The 22,922-nt window shown below is 42.6% G+C and overlaps 1 protein-coding gene across 1 annotated transcript in view; it reads left to right on the top strand.

Moving 5' to 3' along the window:
- Positions 1 to 22,922, top strand: part of LOC138643106 (putative N-acetylated-alpha-linked acidic dipeptidase) — a 234,570-nt gene that overhangs the window by 126,837 nt on the left and 84,811 nt on the right. Inside the window, exons 8-10 of the mRNA XM_069731859.1 lie at positions 6,273 to 6,358; positions 7,311 to 7,430; positions 20,633 to 20,715. Coding sequence (XP_069587960.1) covers positions 6,273 to 6,358; positions 7,311 to 7,430; positions 20,633 to 20,715 — 289 coding nt within the window. The remainder of the gene's footprint in view (positions 1 to 6,272; positions 6,359 to 7,310; positions 7,431 to 20,632; positions 20,716 to 22,922) is intronic.

A 22,922-nucleotide genomic window follows, 5' to 3' on the forward strand; every position in this document is an offset into this window, starting at 1 on the left:
CTTACCTGTACTTGCTTATAATGGTTTGTATAAATGAACGAAGCACCTTCAGGTATCTTGAAAGTACCAAATTTTTCACTCTTTGTTTCATTGCAATCATTTGGTAAATTTAGAAAAGTTCATGGAACAAAGAGTGAAACATTTAACGGGGTCTAAATGCTCTCCGTACTCACTGTATATAGTGCAATGTAAAGCGTGTCATGGCTAAAGTCACCATGCAGCCACAAAATCAGGCTCAATGTATATGTTGCTGAAAAAGCAATGAAAAAATTCAGCTCAATCTTGATGGAACCAGGTAAGCTTCTGGTGTGGAGAATCCCGGAGTCTCGCTGCCAAACCTTAGTATTGCTTGTGAAGGAAATAGTCCAGCTTCAGTACATAAAATCAAATTCTGTATTTTATAATTAAAATAGATATGGCAACACTAAATTATGCCTACACAAAGGCATGATTGAGGAAAAGGGGTGGAAGGAGGTGAAACCAGATGTGTTTCGAACGACTGCTGCATTCTTAAACTCAGTTTGATTGTTGGCTGCAGAGAGCAAAAATATTTTTAGTTCCATGTCTATGCAGATGATTGAGCTTCGAGTGATATACAGATACGTCTAAAATTCTGTACTTACAAAATCTTAATTTCTTTTGATTTGAAAAATGGAGCTGGAAGATGTAAATTAAGTTACAGGGGACCTATCACTGGGTCAAAAATGGCCATTTTCTACTTTTATCTTATTCCCACTGCTCCTTTAACCCCTCTGTGACCTTAGACGTACTATCCCGTCGAGGTGCCCTGGGCTTATCTGACCCTGGACGGGATAGTACGTCATAGCCGATCGGCCGCGCTCACGGGGGGAGCGCGGCCGATCGCGGCCGGGTGTCAGCTGCTTCTCGCAGCTGACATCCGGCACTATGTGCCAGGAGCGGTCACGGACCGCCCCCGGCACATTAACCCCTGGCACACCGCGATCAAAGATGATCGCGATGTGCCGGCGGTGCAGGGAAGCACCGCGCAGGGAGGGGGCTCCCTGCGGGCTTCCCTGAGCCCCCCGCAGCAACGCGATGTGATCGCGTTGCTGCGAGGGTCTCCTCACCTCCCTCCCTGCTCGAGCCCCGGATCCAAGATGGCCGCGGATCCGGGTCCTGCAGGGAGGGAGGTGGCTTCACAGAGCCTGCTCAGAGCAGGCACTGTGAAGCCTGCAGCGCTGCAAGTCAGATCAGTGATCTGACAGAGTGCTGTGCAAACTGTCAGATCACTGATCTGTGATGTCCCCCCCTGGGACAAAGTAAAAAAGTAAAAAAAAAATTTTCCAAATGTGTAAAAAAAATAAAAAAAAATATTCCAAAATAATGAAAAAAAAAAAAAAATATTATTCCCATAAATACATTTCTTCATCTAAATAAAAAAAAAAACCAATAAAAGTACACATATTTAGTATCGCCGCGTCCGTAACGACCCGACCTATAAAACTGTCCCACTAGTTAACCCCTTCAGTAAACACCGTAAGAAAAAAAAAAAAAAAACGAGGCAAAAAACAACGCTTTATTATCATACCGCCGAACAAAAAGTGGAATAACACGTGATCAAAAGGACAGATATAAATAACCATGGTACCGCTGAAAGCGTCATATTGTCCCGCAAAAAAAGAGCCGCCATACAGCATCATCAGCAAAAAAATAAAAAAGTTATAGTCCTGAGAATAAAGCGATGCAAAAATAATTATTTTTTCTGTAAAATAGTTTTTATCGTATAAAAGCACCAAACCATAAAAAAATGATATAAATGAGGTATCGCTGTAATCGTACTGACCCGAAGAATAAAACTGATTTATCAATTTTACCAAACGCGGAACGGTATAAACGCCTCCCCCAATAGAAATTCATGAATAGCTGGCTTTTGGTCATTCTTCCTCACAAAAATCGGAATAAAAAGCGATAAAAAAATGTCACGTGCCCAAAAATGTTTTCAATAAAAACGTCAACTCGTCCCGCAAAAAACAAGACCTCACATGACTCTGTGGACCAAAATATGGAAAAATTATAGCTCTCAAAATGTGGTATTGCAAAAAATATTTTTTGCAATAAAAAGGGTCTTTCAGTGTGTGACGGCTGCCAATCATAAAAATCCGCTAAAAAACTCGCTATAAAAGTAAATCAAACCCCCCTTCATCACCCCCTTAGTTAGGGAAAAATAAAAAAAAATGTATTTATTTCCATTTTCCCATTAGGGCTAGGGTTAGGGCTAGGGCTAGGGTTAGGGCTAGGGTTAGGGCTAGGGTTAGGGCTAGGGCTAGGGTTAGGGTTAGGGCTAGGGTTAGGGCTAGGGTTAGGGCTAGGGTTAGGGCTAGGGCTAGGGTTAGGGCTAGGGTTAGGGCTAGGGTTAGGGCTAGGGTTAGGGCTAGGGTTAGGGCTAGGGTTAGGGTTAGGGTTAGGGCTAGGGTTAGGGCTAGGGTTAGGGTTAGGGCTAGGGTTAGGGCTAGGGTTACGGCTAGGGCTAGGGTTAGGGCTAGGGTTAGGGTTAGGGTTGGGGCTACAGTTAGGGTTGGGGCTAAAGTTAGGGTTAGGGTTTAGATTACATTTACAGTTGGGAATAGGGTTGGGATTAGGGTTAGGGGTGTGTCAGGGTTAGAGGTGTGGTTAGGGTTACCGTTGGAATTAGGGTTAGGGGTGTGTTTAGATTAGGGTTTCAGTTATAATTGGGGGGTTTCCACTGTTTCGGCACATCAGGGGCTCTCCAAACACGACATGGCGTCCGATCTCAATTCCAGCCAATTCTGCGTTGAAAAAGTAAAACAGTGCTCCTTCCCTTCCGAGCTCTCCTGTGTGCCCAAACAGGGGTTTACCCCAACATATGGGGTATCAGCGTACTCAGGACAAATTGGACAACAACTTTTGTGGACCAATTTCTCCTGTTACCCTTGGGAAAATACAAAACTGGGGGCTAAAAAATAATTTTTGTGGGAAAACAAAAAGATTTTTTATTTTCACGGCTCTGCGTTATAAACTGTAGTGAAACACTTGGGGGTTCAAAGTTCTCACAACACATCTAGATAAGTTCATTGAGGGGTCTAGTTTCCAATATGGGGTCACTTGTGGGGGGTTTCTACTGTTTAGGTACATTAGGGGCTCTGCAAACGCAATGTGACGCCTGCAGACCAATCCATCTAAGTCTGCATTCCAAATGATGCTCCTTCCCTTCCGAGCCCTCCCTTGCGCCCAAACGGTGGTTCCCCCCCACATATCGGGTATCAGCGTACTCAGGACAAATTGGACAACAACATTTAGGGTCCAATTTCTCCTGCTAACCTTGGAAAAATACAAAACTGGGGGCTAAAATATAATTTTTGTGGAAAAAAAATATTTTTTATTTGCATGGCTCTGCGTTATAAACTGTAGTGAAATACTTGGGGGTTCAAAGCTCTCACAACACATCAAGATGAGTTCCTTAGGGGGTCTACTTTCCAAAATGGTGTCACTTGTGGGGGGTTTCTACTGTTTAGGTACATTAGGGGCTCTGCAAATGCAATGTGACGCCTGCAGACCATTCCATCTAAGTCTGCATTCCAAATGGCGCTCCTTCCCTTCCGAACCCTCCCATGCGCCCAAACGGTGGTTCCCCCCCACATATGGGGTATCAGCGTACTCAGGACAAATTGGACAACAACTTTTGGGGTCCAATTTCTCCTGTTACCCTAGGGAAAATACAAAACTGGGGGCTAAAAAATAATTTTTGTGGGAAAAAAATTTTGTTTTATTTTTATGGCTCTGCATTATAAACTTCTGTGAAGCCCTTGGTGGGTCAAAGTGCTCACCACACATCCAGATAAGTTCCTTAGGGGGTCTACTTTCCAAAATGGTGTCACTTGTGGGGGGTTTCAATGTTTAGGCACATCAGTGGCTCTCCAAACGCAACATGGCGTCCCATCTCAATTCCAGTCAATTTTGCATTGAAAAGTCAAACGGCGCTCCTTCCCTTCCGAGCTCTCCCATGCGCCCAAACAGTGGTTTACTGCCACATATGGGGTATCAGCGTACTCGGGACAAATTGGACAACAACTTTTGAGGTCCAATTTCTTCTCTTACCCTTGGAAAAATAAAAAATTGGGGGCAAAAATATAATTTTTGTGAAAAAATATGATTTTTTATTTTTACGGTTCTGCATTATAAACTTCTGTGAAGCACTTGGTGGGTCAAAGTGCTCACCACACCTCTAGATAAGTTCCTTAGGGGGTCTACTTTCCAAAATGGTGTCACTTGTGGGGGGTTTCAATGTTTAGGCACATCAGTGGCTCTCCAAACGCAACATGGCGTCCCATCTCAATTTCTGTCAATTTTGCATTGAAAAGTCAAACTGCGCTCCTTCCCTTCCGAGCTCTCCCATGCGCCCAAACAGTGGTTTACTGCCACATATGGGGTATCAGCGTACTCAGGACAAATTGGACAACAACTTTTGAGGTCCAATTTCTTCTCTTACCCTTGGAAAAATAAAAAATTGGGGGCAAAAATATAATTTTTGTGAAAAAATATGATTTTTTATTTTTACGGTTCTGCATTATAAACTTCTGTGAAGCACTTGGTGGGTCAAAGTGCTCACCACACATCCAGATAAGTTCCTTAGGGGGTCTACTTTCCAAAATGGTGTCACTTGTGGGGGGTTTCAATGTTTAGGCACATCAGTGGCTCTCCAAACGCAACATGGCGTCCCATCTCAATTCCAGTCAATTTTGCATTGAAAAGTCAAACGGCGCTCCTTCCCTTCCGAGCTCTCCCATGCGCCCAAACAGTGGTTTACTGCCACATATGGGGTATCAGCGTACTCAGGACAAATTGGACAACAACTTTTTGGGTCCAATTTCTCCTGTTACCCTTGGTAAAATAAAACAAATTGGAGCTGAAGTAAATTTTTTGTGTAAAAAAGTTAAATGTTCATTTTTATTTAAACATTCCAAAAATTCCTATTAAACACCTGAAGGGTTAATAAACTTCTTGAATGTGGTTTTGAGCACCTTGAGGGGTGCAGTTTTTAGAATGGTGTCACACTTGGGCATTTTCTATCATATAGACCCCTCAAAATGACTTCAAATGAGACGTGGTCGCTAAAAAAAAATGGTGTTGTAAAAATGAGAAATTGCTGGTCAACTTTTAACCCTTATAACTCCCTAACAACAAAAAAAATTGGTTCCAAAATTATGCTGATGTAAAGGAGACATGTGGGAAATGTTACTTATTAAGTATTTTGTGTGACATATCTCTGTGATTTAATTGCATAAAAATTCAAAGTTTGAAAATTGCGAAATTTTCAAAATTTTCGTCAAATTTCCGTTTTTTTCACAAATAAACGCAGGTACTATCAAAGAAATTTTACCACTATCATGAAGTACAATATGTCACGAGAAAACAATGTCAGAATCACCAGGATCCGTTGAAGCGTTTCGGAGTTATAACCTCATAAAGGGACAGTGGTCAGAATTGTAAAAATTGGCCTGGTCATTAACGTGCAAACCACCCTTGGGGGTAAAGGGGTTAAGTATGCAATTTTTTTATTTATTTTTTTAATTCCGTCATACAGTTTCAGAGATATGGGTCTTTAAATTAAGTGCTCTGCAAAATTACCCTGCTACCACATTCCCTTGTAGAGACCATCACAATTTTCACCTAATAAAAAGGCCTATAACTCTGGAGTCGGTTAGTATATTAAAAAAATGCCATACTCAGGGAAGCCACAGAAATCAGAGCAAAAACTGGCCGTTTTGACATGGTGACAGGTTTTCTTTTACAAAAAGCACAGAAGGAAAAACCCCCAATGATGCTGTGTTTTAATAAAAGAAAAAAAAAAGTACGGTAATGCTTTACACAACTGGTATCAGATAGCCATGAAGTTTAGCAAGTTATTATGTTAGTCATATAGACAATGGGCCTGATTCATGAAGATTGGCATTGTGGCTCATGATGCCAGGAGAATTGGATGAGCGACATACATCTCGATGTGCGTCTCGCCACAAATCTTACTCCAGCCCTTGCTGGAGCAAATGCTACTGCTTATCATGAATTTGACAAGCAGTGGTCTCCATGTCCCTGTCTCGCCACAGCTTTGCCCATGTTGGCGCAGCTGGGTGAAACCAGAATGAAGAAGCAAGAGGTCTCCAGCTTTGACGGTGAAAGTTTTCATGCATCGGGCCCAATGTCTTCCTCGCTGTCTCCCCCAATATCTGTTTGCTCAGCAGATCACTTTGTATTAATCACTTTTCGGGCTCCTCTTCTTTTTGTTTTTTTAACAGCAAAATAAAACTGTATGTGAAAACATATAATGTGCAGAAAACAATCAGGAATGTCTTTGGATTTATTGAAGGGCAGTATGAGCCTGGTAAGTAAATTACAGAAAAATTAAATGAGACTTCACCTTATGTTTATAAAGTTACCAATTTCCTTAGAAGGAATTTCCTTAATAGGTCTACCAGTATCTCATTGGCAGATGGAGATAAAAACAAGGTAACAACTGTCCAGAATTGAGCATGACAGACATTAATCAAGAAAATAAAATGGCAGCCTAGCCCATTATTTATTAATGTTTTTATACTCCGCAACCTCTCAAACTAGTGATGAACAATTAGGTTTTTAAAAAAAAATTACAATAATCTGATCCAAGTTAGTTCCTTCGGGACAGTCAGTATTAAAGGTACCGTCACACTCAGCAACTTTGCAAAGAGAACGACAACAATCCGTGACTCCGTGACGTTGCAGCGTCCTGGATAGCGATCTCATTGTGTTTGACACGCAGCAGTGATCTGGATCCCGCTGTGCCATCGCTGGTCGGAGCTAGAAGTCCAGAACTTTATTTTGTCTCCAGGTCGGCGTGTATCGTCATTTTTTACATCAAAAGCAACGACGCCAGCAACGAGCATAGGGCCCCTAGATGTGTGTCGGATCGGTACACACCGGCTGTTTGACATGGAGCGAACAACCAGCGAGAACGAGAAGTGAGTCGCCGTTACATCACTGGATCGCTCCTGCATCGTTCTGGAGTTGCTGTGTTTGACGTCTCTACAGCGACCTAAACAGCAACGCTCCAGCGATCTAGTTTAGGTCGGCTCGTTGTCTATATCGCTGCAGCGTTGCTGAGTGTGACGGTACCTTTAGTCAGCATTATGGTCAACTGCTAACAGCACCCTGGAGAGCCACAAACTGACACCTCCGCTCCATTCACACAGGGAACTTTAGAGTATAATCATCATGATAATCATCTTATAATAAAACTGAATTTCTTAATAGCTACATAAAAAGCATAAAGCATTTTTTGTCTCTTTTTTAATGTATAGATCGTTATATGATTCTGGGCAATCACCGAGATGCTTGGGTGTTTGGTGCCATTGATCCATCCAGTGGGACAGCAACAATGATGGAATTGAGCAGAGCTTTATCAAAGCTACTTCAAAGAGGTAATTACTGAGGGGGAACCACCATATTAACATCTTAAAGGGTATTTCCATTTTTGGACATTTATAGCATATTCACAGGAAATGTCATGAGTATCTCAGAGTTGTGAGTCTCTACTATCTCTAGAACAGGGGTAGAGAGCTATGGGAAGGTTTGATGATCACCATTAACTTGAGCCTTTGGAACGCTCACAGAAGTGAATAAAGAGGCCATTTTCCAAATCATACCAGTCACATAAATGGGTCAGGAACTCCTGTTTAAACACTAGAAGTCCCAGAGAGGGTTCATTTAACATTTCTACTTTTGGAACCCAGAGACGGATCGAATGACCTGAAGGATTTTAGTGAACATCCTCTAATCACCATCTTTTGTTTTGTAATTAAGGCCAAAACTGTCGCACCACAAGAGGTTGTTGTTTTCCATTGAGTTTAGCCATTTAAGGTACCTTCACACATAACGATATTGTTAACGATATCGTTGCTATTTGTGACGTAGCAACGATATCGTTAATGAAATCGTTATGTGTGACAGCGACCAACGATCAGGCCCCTGCTGGGAGATCGTTGGTCGCTGAATAAAGTCCAGAACTTTATTTCGTCGCTGGACTCCCTGGAGACATCGCTGGATCGGCGTGTGTGACACCGATCCAGCGATGTCTTCACTGGTAACCAGGGTAAACATCGGGTAACTAAGCGCAGGGCCGCGCTTAGTAACCCAATGTTTACCCTGGTTACCATGCTAAAAGTAAAAAAAAACAAACAGTACATACTTACCTACAGCCGTCTGTCCTCCAGCGCTGTGCTCTGCACTCCTCCTTTACTGGCTGTGAGCCGGAAAGCAGAGCGGTGACGTCACCGCTCTGCTTTCCGGCTCCCAGACAGTACAGGAGGAGAGCAGAGAAGCAGAGCGCAGCGCTGGAGGACAGACGGCTGTAGGTAAGTATCTAGTGTTTGTTTTTTTTTACTTTTAGCATGGTAACCAGGGTAAACATCGGGTTACTAAGCGCGGCCCTGCGCTTAGTTACCCGATGTTTACCCTGGTTACCGGCATCGTTGGTCGCTGGAGAGCGGTCTGTATGACAGCTCTCCAGCGACCAAACAGCGACGCTGCAGCGATTCGGATCGTTGTCGGTATCGCTGCAGCGTCGCTAAATGTGAAGGGGCCTTTAGTTTCTAGTTAGCTCTATTCAGTTTATTGTATTTGATAATATAAAGACTATACATATTGTATTTAGTTTAGTTTTATTTGAGCAAAAAAGCACTGAAACAATTAATCATTTTTTATATATTTTAAAAAGAGAATTAGAAATTTTAGAGCAAGGTACAGCTGTGAGTAATGACCAGAAGTATTTGTGTCTAAAAGTACCTTCACACTGAACGATATCGCTAGCAATCCGTGACATTGCAGCGTCCTGGCTAGCGATATCATTCAGTTTGACAGGCAGCAGCGATCAGGATCCTGCTGTGCCATCGTTGGTCGGTGCAGAAAGTCCAGAACTTTATTTCGTCGCTGGACTCCCCGCAGACATCGCTGAATCGGCGTGTGTGACGCCGATTCAGCAATGTCTTCACTGGTAACCAGGGTAAACATCGGGTTACTAAGCGCAGGGCCGCACTTAGTAACCCGATGTTTACCCTGGTTACCAGCGTAAACGTTAAAAAAAACAAACACTACATACTTACATTCCGCTGTCTGTCCTCCCGCGCTGTGCTTCTCTGCACTGTGACGTCACCGCTGTGCTTTCCGGCTGGCGCTCACAGTCAGTGCAGAGAAGCAGAGTGCCGGGGGACAGACAGCGGAAGGTAAGTATGTAGTGTTTTTTTTTTTTATGTTTACGCTGGTAACCAGGGTAAACATCGGGTTACTAAGCGCGGCCCTGCGCTTAGTAACCCGATGTTTACCCTGGTTATCAGGGGATCGGCATCGTTGGTCGCTGGAGAGCTGTCTGTGTGACAGCTCTCCAGCAACCAAACAGCGACGCTGCAGCGATCGGGATCGTTGTCTGGATCGCTGCAGCGTCGCTTAATGTGACGGTACCTTTAGGCCTCAAACACACTAGCGAAAAAAAATTGCACAAGAAGACTGAAATTTCAGTGTGAAAAATATACAAAAGAACAACTGTTATTTGTTTCCATGCTTTTTATTTTTGTTATAAAAATAATAAAAAAAATACAAGGAATAAAACAATTCCACACATATTTACAATAGGCTGCAGTGGGGGGCTGCGTGTGTGTGAGTGGCATGTCCTTCTTGTGTGACTAGCATTTCAGCACTCACTCAGCAGTCTGTCTGCACTGTCGGAACATACCTGGCACTGCCTGGGTATGTCCCTGGTACATTTGCCACACGTGTATTTGTAGCAGTCAACACATCTCTCAGTTGCACAATTGTTCATGCGTCGATGGTTGACCTGACACTTTGCCCTTTTGCCAAGGCTGGGTGTGGAAGGTTGTTGCCGAAGGAGTTTCTCCTTGCGTGCCTTCTTTTCAGTCACATGAGAGCCACCTAACTCTTTTGCAAGCTCAACCAGGAAGTCCACCCGTCTCTCCTGCACCACAGTGCATGCCTGATAAAGAACATGAGCATTCAGTGCTGCCATGTCAATCATGTTCTTGAACACGGCGACTGGCCATCTCAGTGTTCCTGCACGCATGCTGTACTCCCGCACCATTTGGTCCATTACATCTACACCGCACTTTGTGTGGTTGTATTGTGTGACCGTGTTTGGCTTCCTTTTCTTGGTATCCTCAGTCTCAACCACGCTGTGCATGCTGCTGAGAATGTAGATGGCCTTCTTTCGTTTGGGTGCATACACTGTCAGTGTGGCACCAGTGGTTGAAAACACCTCCCGGCGACTCTTGTTGACTGTGCCGAAGATAGTGATTTTCCGGCTAAGCAGTCGTTGTGCAAGTGACAATGATGTAAAGAAATTGCCCGTGGTTACAGTTCTGCCCTTGTCCATGAATAGTTCCATCAGCCTCATCACTACAGTTTCGGACAGTCTCTCCCCGCTGGGACAACTGGGGTCCTTGCCAAGATATGGGAGGACATTACAGATGTACTTTGATTTCAAGTTGCAAGCCACCCAAAACTTGATGCCAAACTTGTCTGGTTTTGTTGCAATGTATTGCAGAAAACAGCAGCGAGTCTTTGATGGGAAAAGCTGTTCATCAATAGTGATGTGTCGACCAGGGTTGTAGGATGCGATGCAGTTGGTGACAAACGATCTCCACACATCGGAGATTTCAGCAAACTTATCGGTCTCCACTGGCTCACTGCGTGTGAACATGTCATCAAAGTGTAGATGTTGCATGATGTCTTGGAAGCAGTTTTGGGTCATAGTTGCAATGATCCTTGGGTTTGCCAGGTTTGCTGACCAGCTGTCACGTAGTGATGGAACCTTGGTCACCCCCCGCAAGATAATGACTGAAATAAATGCATTAGTTCCGGGAGACCCATGAACCAATCCACCTGCTCCGTGTGATGTGCATGTTGAGTAGTCCATTCTTGAATGCTACGAAGCATGTCAAGAGTGATAAAAACAGAGGAAGCTCTGAAGGTGACTCTGGACACTTCGTCTGAGCACTTGGCTCTCCATCTGTAGGGTATGGATCTATTGGGGTGAAATGGAGACATTTCCCCACTTGTACTTCACGTTACACTGTGCCATCTTTTGCGGTCTCTATCAGCTCACTTGCCAACGGAGCTGTCTTTTTTGGTAGAGGAGGAGTCTCCTCTACTGCAAGATAAATAATTTCAAATTAACATTTTGTTTTGGTTCTAAATAAGGCTAGGTTCACATTTGAGAGAATTTCAGTTCCCTGCGAATTCAGCAGGGAATTTAGAAATTTTCTCAGCCTCTGCATGTTCCCCGTATGCGGGAGAGCGGGGAACGCGGTTCCTAGCAACCCACTATGCTTACTCATTACCAGCCATACAGCGGGCTCCGGGGAGTGCGATTCGCACCCCCTGCATCCCTCCGGCACAGAGAACTCTTCAAGATGCGTTCTCTGGGGAGGGGGATGCAGGGGTGCGAATCGCACTCCCCACAGCCCGCTTTGTGGCTGGTAACCAGTAAACACAGCGGGTTGTTAGGGACAGCGTTCCCCGCTCTCCCGCATGCAGGGAACATGCGGAGGCTGAGAACATTTCTAAGTTCCCTGCTGGATTCACAGGGAACTGAAATTCTCTCAAAAGTGAACCTAGCAAAAAGATAGTCAGGAAATAAAAATAGGTAATTTGAAAAAATTAACCTGAAGACAGCTCAGAGTCCGAATCCGTTTGAAGGACTATGTCTTCTCCATCTGAGTCAGAAGGGTTGGTGTTGCTCAGGATAGGTTCCAATGCCTGTTGAATGGTGTGCCTTCTCTGCATTTTGTTTCTTGTGACCAAATAGGTGAAGCAGTCACCTATTTATCCCCCACATCACAAAAGGCTGCATGCAAATTTGCTAAGGTGGCAGCTGGGGGGTGGGCAGACACACTCAGGTGCAGCTTACATTCTTTTGTTTACACTCTCTTACAAGACCTTTGTTGAGGTGGATCAACACAATTGCCCCCTGCAGATTCCTCAGCCAATGGCCACATTTACAAATGAAAGGATGCTAATTAGAGCCATCAGAGTTGTCAGTTTGGACTAAAGGTACCTTCACACTCAGCAACTTTACAACGAGAATGACAACGATCCGTGACGTTGCAGCGTCCTGGATAGCGATCTCGTTGTGTTTGACACGCAGCAGCGATCTGGATCCCGCTGTGCCATCGCTGGTCGGAGCTAGAAGTCCAGAACTTTATTTCGTCATCAGGTCGTGTCATGTTTGACATCAAAAGCAACGACACCAGCAACGTTTTACATGGAGCTAACAACCAGCGAGAACGATAAGTGAGTCACCGTTATGTCACAGGATCGCTCCTGCATTGTTCTGGAGCTGCTGTGTTTGACGTCTCTACAGCGACCTAAACAGCGACGCTCCAGCGATCGTCTCGTTGTCTATATCGCTGCAGCGTCGCTGAGTGTGACGGTACCTTAAGGGTCATTTGACCCTCTTTCGGGACTTCAGGGGAGCTCGAAATTTCAGGGACTTCTAGTGTTAAAGATAAGTACAAGTCCCAAAGGTAAAATATCTTTTAGACACGCACACGTATCAGTATCTAAAAAGAGAATGTGAAAATTATGATATCTGTACGATGTCTTTCTGCACACTTTCATCCACCAAACATCAATAGTGATGATATTGTAAGGTACTAGCAGGAACGCGGGATGCAGTGACGATCAGGAGGCAGAGCAAGAGTTAACAGGTTTTTATATTTATAAATGTCTCAACAGTAAATACTCCACACAGGGAGTAAGGGGGTGTAAACATACAGGCCCTCGATGTGTACTGTATATAGCAATAAAGTAAATGCAATGGGTGAAATAACAGATTAACTTATCAGTCTCTGGTTCCTGGACGATGGTGGAGGCCGCAGTCTCACCGCTGCGAGCCACATGCAACGCCAGATCAGCGTTGCAAAGAGAGTCAGCAGATATATGATGCACCAACCGGTTAGTGCTGTCAGGGTCAGGGAATATCGAGGAGTCAGTCTCAAGAGTCTGTATGCGCGGAGGATGGTGCGCTGCAAAGCGGGCATGTCAATTGGCATTGGTCAGTGGAGAGGGAGTCAACCTTCTCCTATAGCAAACGATGGGACCCCGCCAAAAGCCCTGTTTCCGAGCGCACAGTCTCTTTTATATCACACTCGCCCACAGCAGTCAAGTGCAAAGGTCTACTCCGGTCAGAAAGTGCTTCCCCTGGCAACAATGGTGACAGTCCCAACAGTTTCGGTCCGAACACGCAAGAGACTACTATTCTGGTCCATCTTCCTACAATGTCTCTAAGTAATTTGTCAGGTTTGGACTTTTTCAGAGAGATGTTGTGTCTACTTTAAGGCTACATAGCTGTGATGTCACAGAACCTGATGTCATTGCCAGGGATGAAGGCAGGTAGGTGGTGACTTCTCAGGGAGTGGAACGACATCTATTGGTGTCAGAAAAGATGCCAGGTCTATAAATTAAAAATTTCACCATACTTTGCACTTCGCTGTTCAGCGAGATCCAGCAAAAAAAAAGGACAATTTCTTGCAAAATTCTTCACTTTCAATACCCTGTCTAGCAGCATCAAAGAGTATAGAGTTTTGCCGCATTGACAAAGGGAATGAAACACCCAGTTACTAAATTATCTATACATTTCCTGTAGGAATAACAGAGGAATGGCACAAGACAATCAAACAAAAAAGATGCTCAAATATCCATTACGTCAGGATAGAAGCCAAACAAATGTTTAGCTATTTTAAAGAAGTTGTCCCACAAACAAAGTACACATTAATACATAGATTTTGGTATATAAATTTCACATCTGGATGTATTAAAAAAAAATATATATATATATATATATTCCTGTGCCGAGATAATCTTATAAATGTGCCCCTGCTGTGTACTGTGTAATGTCTGTGTCTGACCGTGCAGGAAAATTGTCTGATCATACCACAAGCTCCTGGGCAGGGGAGAAGCAGAAGAGCATACAGACAGGACAGCATGTATAGTGCCTGTTTAAATACTTGCCATATTTCACAGAAGGTACCAACTGTGATCCCTCCCCCCCTCCAGCCAGGAGTGGCACATGGATGCATCCATTACACAGGGGCACATTTATAAGATTATTTCGAGACAGGAATATATATATTTTTTATCACATCCAATTGTAGAACTTGTATTTTTAGATCTATTAATTAAATTGTACTTGCTTTTGTAACCATATAGGTGATACAATCCCTTATAGGGGTTGTCCCATGAACAAAGTGATCTAGGCATGCTCCATGACCTTCAAAAAGGTAATTAAATTGTGTAGGGATAAAGGAGCAGGATAAGCTGTGATATCACCTTTTGTGAAAGGTAAATCCTGTGTTATCTGCTGTGTATAGAGGTGTTACCTTTCATTATCCTGCCTGTGATGATAGTGAAAATAACCAAGAAAATATTATTTATAGGTCCGAAAATTTATAATACAACACAGTTAACCTATACTCATGAGAAATATACAACAATACCTTTTTTATTAATAAATGAATCCATAAAACACAACCACAGACATAACACTACAAACAACTGTGCTCTCTACGTAACCCTATCAAAGGGCCCTTGATGCCCACTGCCTATCAGCGGAGGTTGGCACCCTAAACACAATTGAGATTGGCGCCCCCACTCAACGTCGGCTAACCCTAATTCTCCTGTTGGTGCCCTAACAACGTGTCACATTTGGGCCCCCAATTGTACAACAGGAAATAATTGGGTAAAGATAAATCTTAGCCGATATTGCCCAAAATTTACCAGGCACAAAAATTTGATAGGGTGAGAGACACAGACATACAAAGTGCAAAACAGTGCAAAAATAAGGTGCTATAGTGAACAAAAATACCTGGCTACACTGCTCCCTATAATCTCAATTTCTGCCTTGCCGCGGGGGTTGGCACCCTACTGTACAGCGGAAATGGCACCCCCACTCCTCGTCGGCTATCCCTTGGATTCCCTATAGGTAACTATATAAATTGGCAGGAAACGTATATACTTTGTTGTTAGAATGATATATCATGATGTAAAGACCAAATTGCTAGCAAGACAACAAGTATCTTAATAAACCCACACACTATTAAACCATGTATATTCCATATATGTCATCAAATAAAGAGGTATAAATATATCATGTACGGGATATCATGTGCCTCAAAAGATATTCATGCTTTGATGTTGCATTGAATTAGAGGTCACATGCATAACTATTGCCACAACCAACCCATAGTCAAACAATATCTGCACATTTATCCACAATAGTTTATCCGTGTGTACATGCAGTGATCAGGCTGAGCAGTTAGCAAGGAAAAAAGATACTCATCGTTCAGAAGATGTCATAATGCGCCTCAACGCGTTTCACCTAACGGATCATCAGGAGACATTGATGTATGGATGTGTCACATCCGGATCATCAGGAGGCATAAAGGTTTAATATCCCACAGTGCCCGCAAGGTCCCCTGCTCAAGAAGGCTCACGTGCAGGCCCATCTGAAGTTTGCCAATTAACATCTGAATGACTCTGTGAGTGATTGGGAGAAGGTGGTGTGGTCAGATGAGACAAAAATTGAGCTCTTTGGCATTAACTCGACTCGCCGTGTTTGGAGGAAGAGAAATGCTGCCTATGACCCAGGTGTTTTTGTTAATTATTCTAATTTACTAAGATAATGACTAGGGTTTTCATTGGCTGTAAGCCATAATCATCAACATTAGCAGAAAAATATATTTGAAATAGATCATTGTTTGTAATGACTCTTTATAATATAGGAGTTTCACTTATTGTATTGAAGAACTGACATAAATTTACTTTTTGATGATATTCTAATTTTGTGAGAAGCACCTGTATGTGATGTTGAGTCACTACTCATGGGCAGTGTGACATTGAGTCACTACTCAAGGGCAAGCCAAGCGACTAGGTAGTCAGGATGTCTGGTGTCACATACCAGGAGGGCCCATAGTACAGAGGGGTGATAACCCGATGTTTACCATGGTTACCAGCGTAAACGTTAAAAAAAACAAACACTACATACTTACCTTCAGCTGTCTGTCCTCCGGCGCTCTGCTTTCCTCTGCACTGTTAGCGCTGGTCAGCCAGAAAGCAGAGCAGTGACGTCACCGCTGTGCTTTTCAGCTGGCCGGCGCTGACACAGGATGCAGGAGGAGTGCAGAGAAGCACAGCGCCGGGGACAGACAGCTGAAGGTAAGTATGTAGTGTTTGTTCTTTTAACGTTTACGCTGGTAACCAGGGTAAACATCGGGTTACTAAGCGTGGCCCTGCGCTTAGTAACCCGATGTTTACCCTGGTTACCAGTGAAGACATCGCTGAATCGGCGTCACACACGCCGATCCAGCGATGTCAGCGGGAGATCCAGCGACAAAATAAAGTTCTGGACTTTCCTCAGCGACCAACGATCTCCCAGCAGGGGCCTGATCGTTGGTCGCTGTCACACATAGCTATTTCCTTAACGATATCGTTGCTACGTCACAAAAAGCAACGATATCGTTAACGATATCGTTATGTGTGAAGGTACCTTAAGTCAAAAGCAGAAAGGGAAATCCAAAAGAGTTGTCACAACAAAATCCAGGGTCATCAGCAAGATCACAGACAGATACAGAGCAAGCAAACACACTTACTTAAAGCAAATCTACAACTGACACAGACAACTAGAAACTAGCCAGCTAAATACCTTGTAAATGATTATGGATGGGAAGCACCTGAAATAACGCCCGCAGACTAAACAAGATTTAGCAGCAGAGCTGTCAAACTGTTGACAACCCAGCACGCCCCAGGATAAGATTGGATAACTGGTCGCTAAATTCGATAAAGGTCACTCACAAAACTGAGTCCAGAACACTCCAGATCCCATAGGGTGGCTGAGCAATCACTCACAGCCTTCCTTGACCTCAGTCAATGCATGCCTATTCTTTTCTTCCTGAAACTGATTGCAAACACAAATTCTTTGTTATTATTATCTTCATTTAATTTGTCTTAAATGGAAAAACACAAAAATGATTGTCCTAAAGCCAAATTGTATTTAATTCCACACCAAACATAAAAAAGGGGTGGACAAAAGTATTGGCACTGTTCGAAAAACCATGTGATGCTTCTCTAATTTGTGTAATTAACAGCACCTGTAACTTACCTGTGGCACCTAACAGGTGTTGGCAATAACTAAATCACACTTGCAGCCAGTTGACATGGATTAAAGTTGACTCAACCTCTGTCCTGTGTCCTTGTGTGTACCACATTGAGCATGGAGAAAAGAAAGAAGACCAAAGAACTGTCTGAGGACTTGAGAAACCAAATTGTGAGGAAGCATGAGCAATCTCAAGGCTATAAGTCCATCTCCAAAGACCTGAATGTTCCTGTGTCTACCGTGCGCAGTGTCATCAAGAAGTTTAAAGCCCATGGCACTGTGGCTAACCTCCCTAGATGTGGACGGAAAAGAAAAATTGACAAGAGATTTCAACGCAAGATTGTGCGGATGTTGGATAAAGGACCTCGACTAACATCTAAACAAGATCAAGCTGCCCTGCAGTCCGAGGATACAACAGTGTCAACCCGTACTATCCATCGGCGTCTGAATGAAAAGGGACTGTATGGTAGGAGACCCAGGAAGACCCAACTTCTTACCCCGAGACATAAAAAAGCCAGGCTGGAGTTTGCCAAAACTTACCTGAAAAAGCCTAAAACGTTTTGGAAGAATGTTCTCTGGTCAGGTGAGACAAAAGTAGAGCTTTTTGGGCAAAGGCATCAACATAGAGTTTACAGGAGAAAAAAAGAGGCATTCAAAGAAAAGAACACTGTCCCTACAGTCAAACATGGTGGAGGTTCCCTGATGTTTTGGGGTTGCTTTGTTGCCTCTGGCACTGGACTGCTTGACCGTGTGCATGGCATTATGAAGTCTGAAGACTAACAACAAATTTTGCAGCATAATGTAAGGCCCAGTGTGAGAAAGCTGGGTCTCCCTTAGAGGTCATGGGTCTTCCAGCAGGACAATGACCCAAAACACACTTCAAAAAGCACTAGAAAATGGTTTGAGAGAAAGCACTGGAGACTTCTAAGGTGGCCAGCAATGAGTCCAGACCTGAATCCCATAGAACACCTGGAGCAGTTTGCCAAAGAAGAATGGTCTAAAATTCCAGCAGAGCATTGTAAGAAACTCATTGATGGTTACCGGAAGCGGTTGGTCGCAGTTATTTTGGCTAAAGGTTGTGCAACCAAGTATTAGGCTGAGGGTGCCAATACTTTTGTCTGGCCCATTTTTGGAGTTTTGTGTGAAATGATCGACGTTTTGCTTTTTGCTTCATTCTCTTTTGTGTTTTTTCATTTAAGACAAATTAAATGAAGATAATAATACCAAAGAATTTGTGTTTGCAATCATTTTCAGGAAGAAACTGAGTATTATCTGGCAGAATTGCAGGGGTGTCAATACTTTTGGCCATGACTGTATGTAGACTTGTGTAATTTAATTATTCTGTTTCAATAATTTTTCAAAGGATTTTGGAAAAAACAAAAACAATATACACAAAAGATTCTATAGGAAGGGAGAGTAGGGGAGGAAAGATGACTTTTTTTTTACATTATTGATTAAAAATGAATCTCAGACGAATGCCATATGGATGTAAAAATCAAACATGCTGATGGCATATGGATGACATGCTGATGACAGCATGAATAAAAAATTGTCAGTTTTTCTGAATGAAAATATGATTATTTTTTCAATTTAAAGAAACATTTCATTACTTTCATCAATCTAAAGAACGGAGTTGAGATTCTTGACATTCATGAATCCTGGCATCATTGATATCCTGTTATCTGCGTTCTCTGCATTATTGGGCTTGTAATTCAGTGGCATTACAATAACACCAGGTGGTGGTTGTGTTCTTCTTGGAATCCACAGATAGTATGGAATCTCCTGTCTGCTCACATCTACATGCCATATACTGTACATTAAAACATAGCGTGGGACAACTTGTGGAGGAATATTAGATTATTTCTAAAAAAGCAACCATAGATATTATATTGTGAGTCATTGGGAATCTCCTACTGAAACTGTCTCCAGTATAGATAAGAAAATCTTATAAAATACATTGCAACTTTTGAAGTTATGAAACGTTATTTTGAAGAGAAAATTATGTTGAAATATCAAAAGTGACCATATTCACAGGAATCAACATGAATATATAAATCATATGTATTGAGCATGCAATAGAGAACCATGCTTTACAATGCAGTTGAGCCTAAGTCATCAAATAAAAGTTCCAGCAATTTATATATTCTGGGTTGTTCCTATGCAGAGGGATATATAGGCCCTCTTATATGTCAATGTCCAAGCCAGTACAAGAACGCTGAATCCAGTGGCTGCATGCAGCAGTCACATGCTGTAGTTGTAGCATCAGAGGCTGCAGCAGAATAAACAAAGAAGGCAGAAGCAGGGAGGCTGCGCCGGGGCTCTGGTTGGCAGAGGCAGCGCCAGGGCACTGGTTGGCAGAGGTAGTGCTGGGGCACTGGTTGGCAGAGGCAGCGCCGGGGCACTAGTTGGCTGCTGCTATAGCTATACCCCTGGTTTTTATATTCTTGTCCAAAATAAGAAACAATTTTGTAACCGGATTTTCACAGTAGCTTTTCAGCAAGGCATACAAACAACAACACCCCGATTCTGGTACCGTTTCTTTCCTTTTCTGCAGACTATTGTTTTGTATTCTTGTATTTACAGCTGGTAAGAGCTGGGCAGTCACATACTAGAAGCCTAGGAGCCACATAGTGCAAAACTCACTTGCTACATTACTATAAATAAAATAAATTATCTTTATTTTTATATAGCGCTAACATATTCCGCAGTGCTTTACAGTTTGCACACATTATCATCGCTGTCCCCGATGGGGGTCACAATCTACATTCCCTATCAGTATGTCTTTGGAATATGGGAGGAAACCGGAGAACCCGGAGGAAACCCACGCAAACATGGGGAGAACATACAAACTCCTTGCAGATGTTGTCCAAGGTGGGATTAGAACCCACCTCTTACATTATTGAAAATACTTTAATATTGTAACATTAATAAGGTGACATGTCTTACGTTTATCTTTATATAACTCTTGTCAGATTATCATGGCCTGATGTTAGCAGAAAAAATGGGCTAGCAGATTTAGGAATTTTATTAAACATTACATGGTTAAATTGTAGATTGGGTTGTGTGATCGAGCCGCATCCAGACTGAATTCCCTGGTATGCCGGATCATCTGCTGCCTTTTCTTTATTACTGTACTTACTCTCCAGTGTTTATGTGATGAATTCTTCTATTCAGTGGAGACAGCAGAACATTTTCATTACTAGTTCATTTATTATCATTAATCTCAATGTAACTTTCCTGCTCTAGATTTAACTTCCAGTACAATCATTTTGGCTTCTCAAAGCATATAAGGATATTTTATTAATAAAAAAAACTCTAATATATTATTTACAATCATCTCCAAACCAGAGGAAAAATATCTTGCCCATTCCCTTCTTATATCCTTTAATATAGACTCACAAGTAAAATATAATATATACCCACTGTATTTGAATACATAAGAAATATCTCCATTGTTTGCTACAGGTTGGCGCCCAAGAAGATCTGTTTTGTTCTGTAGCTGGGGAGCCGAAGAATATGGACTTATTGGCTCTACAGAGAGTGTAGAAGTGAGTATTCTAGATGTTATCTCAACACTTATTAATGCATTGCCCTCCATGCATTTTGCAAAATTTGGCAATATATGTCAAAATAAACATAATCTTGATCTCTTACTAAATCTATAAAGCATTACACTCCTACCATGGTCTACACCAGTGTTTCCCAAACTCCAGTCCTCACGGCCCTCAACACATCATGTTTTCAGGTTTTTCTTTAGTACTGCACAGGTGAGAACCTGTGGCAGTTTTTGATGCCTTAATAATATTTGCATCACTTGTGCAATACTAAGGAAATCCTGAAATCATTATCTGTTGGGGACCGTGAGGACTGAAGTTTGTGAAACACTGGTCTACACCATAAGTTTGCAACCAATCAGTACATGCACACTTAGTTGTACACGTCAACATTTTTAGGAGGTTCTCAGATTGCCTCAATGACTTGACTTTAATAGATACATTTAGTTAAAATACAGTTAGGGCCAGAAATATTTGGACAGTGACACAAGTTTTGTTATTTTAGCTGTTTACAAAAACATGTTCAGAAATACAATTATATATATAATATGGGCTGAAAGTGCACACTCCCAGCTGCAATATGATAGTTTCCACATCCAAATCGGAGAAAGGGTTTAGGAATCATAGCTCTGTAATGCATAGCGTCCTCTTTTTCAAGGGACCAAAAGTAATTGGACAATGGACTCTAAGGGCTGCAATTAACTCTGAAGGCGTCTCCCTCGTTAACCTGTAATCAATGAAGTAGTTAAAATGTCAGGGGTGGATTCCAGGTGTGTGGTTTTGCATTTGGAAGCTGTTGCTGTGAGCAGACAACATGCGGTCACAGGAACTCTCAATTGAGGTGAAGCAGAACATCCTGAGGCTGAAAAAAAAGAAAAAATCCATCAGAGAGATAGCAGACATGCTTGGAGTAGCAAAATCAACAGTTGGGTACATTCTGAGAAAAAAGGAATTGACTGGTGAGCTTGGGAACTCAAAAAGGCCTGGGCGTCCACGGATGACAACAGTGGTGGATGATAGCCGCATACTTAATTTGGTGAAGAAGAACCCGTTCACAACATCAACTGAAGTCCAGAACACTCTCAGTGAAGTAGGTGTATCTGTCTCTAAGTCAACAGTAAAGAGAAAACTCCATGACAGTAAATACAAAGGGTTCACATCTAGATGCAAACCATTCATCAATACCAAAAATAGACAGGCCAGAGTTAAATTTGCAGAAAAACACCTCAAGAAGCCAGCTCAGTTCTGGAAAAGTATTCTATGGACAGATGAGACAAAGATCAACCTGTACCAGAATGATGGGAAGAAAAAAGTTTGGAGAAGAAAGGGAACGGCACATGATCCAAGGCACACCACATCCTCTGTAAAACATGGTGGAGGCAACGTGATGGCATGGGCATGCATGGCTTTCAATGGCACTGGGTCACTTGTGTTTATTGATGACATAAGAGCAGACAAGAGTAGCCGGATGAATTCTGAAGTGTACCGGGATATACTTTCAGCCCAGATTCAGCCAAATGCTGCAAAGTTGATTGGACGGCGCTTCATAGTACAGATGGACAATGACCCCAAGCATACAGCCAAAGCTACCCAGGAGTTCATGAGTGCCAAAAAGTGGAACATTCTGTAATGGCCAAGTCAATCTCCAGATCTAAACCCAATTGAGCATGCATTTCACTTGCTCAAATCCAGACTTAAGACGGAAAGACCCACAAACAAGCAAGACCTGAAGGCTGCGGCTGTAAAGGCCTGGCAAAGCATTAAGAAGGAGGAAACCCAGCGTTTGGTGATGTCCATGGGTTCCAGACTTAAGGCAGTGATTGCCTCCAAAGGATTTGCAACAAAATATTGAAAATGAAAATATTTTGTTTGGGTTATGTTTATTTGTCCAATTACTTTTGACCTCCTAAAATGTGGAGTGTTTGTAAAGAAATGTGTACAATTCCTACATTTTCTATCAGATATTTTTGTTCAACCCTTCAAATTAAACGATACAATCTGCACTTGAATTCTGTTGTAGAGGTTTCATTTCAAATCCAATGTGGTGGCATGCAGAGCCCAACTCGCGAAAATTGTGTCACTGTCCAAATATTTCTGGCCCTAACTGTAGGTGCATATTATTTTAAAGAGAGTGTATGGCTTAATAAAAAAAACTCTTTAGTGTTTTGATTATAGAGTAGATGTCCAATATAGGGCGACAA

Source organism: Ranitomeya imitator, chromosome 1, assembly GCF_032444005.1.
Source record: "Ranitomeya imitator isolate aRanImi1 chromosome 1, aRanImi1.pri, whole genome shotgun sequence".
NCBI classification, from domain to species: domain Eukaryota; kingdom Metazoa; phylum Chordata; class Amphibia; order Anura; family Dendrobatidae; genus Ranitomeya; species Ranitomeya imitator.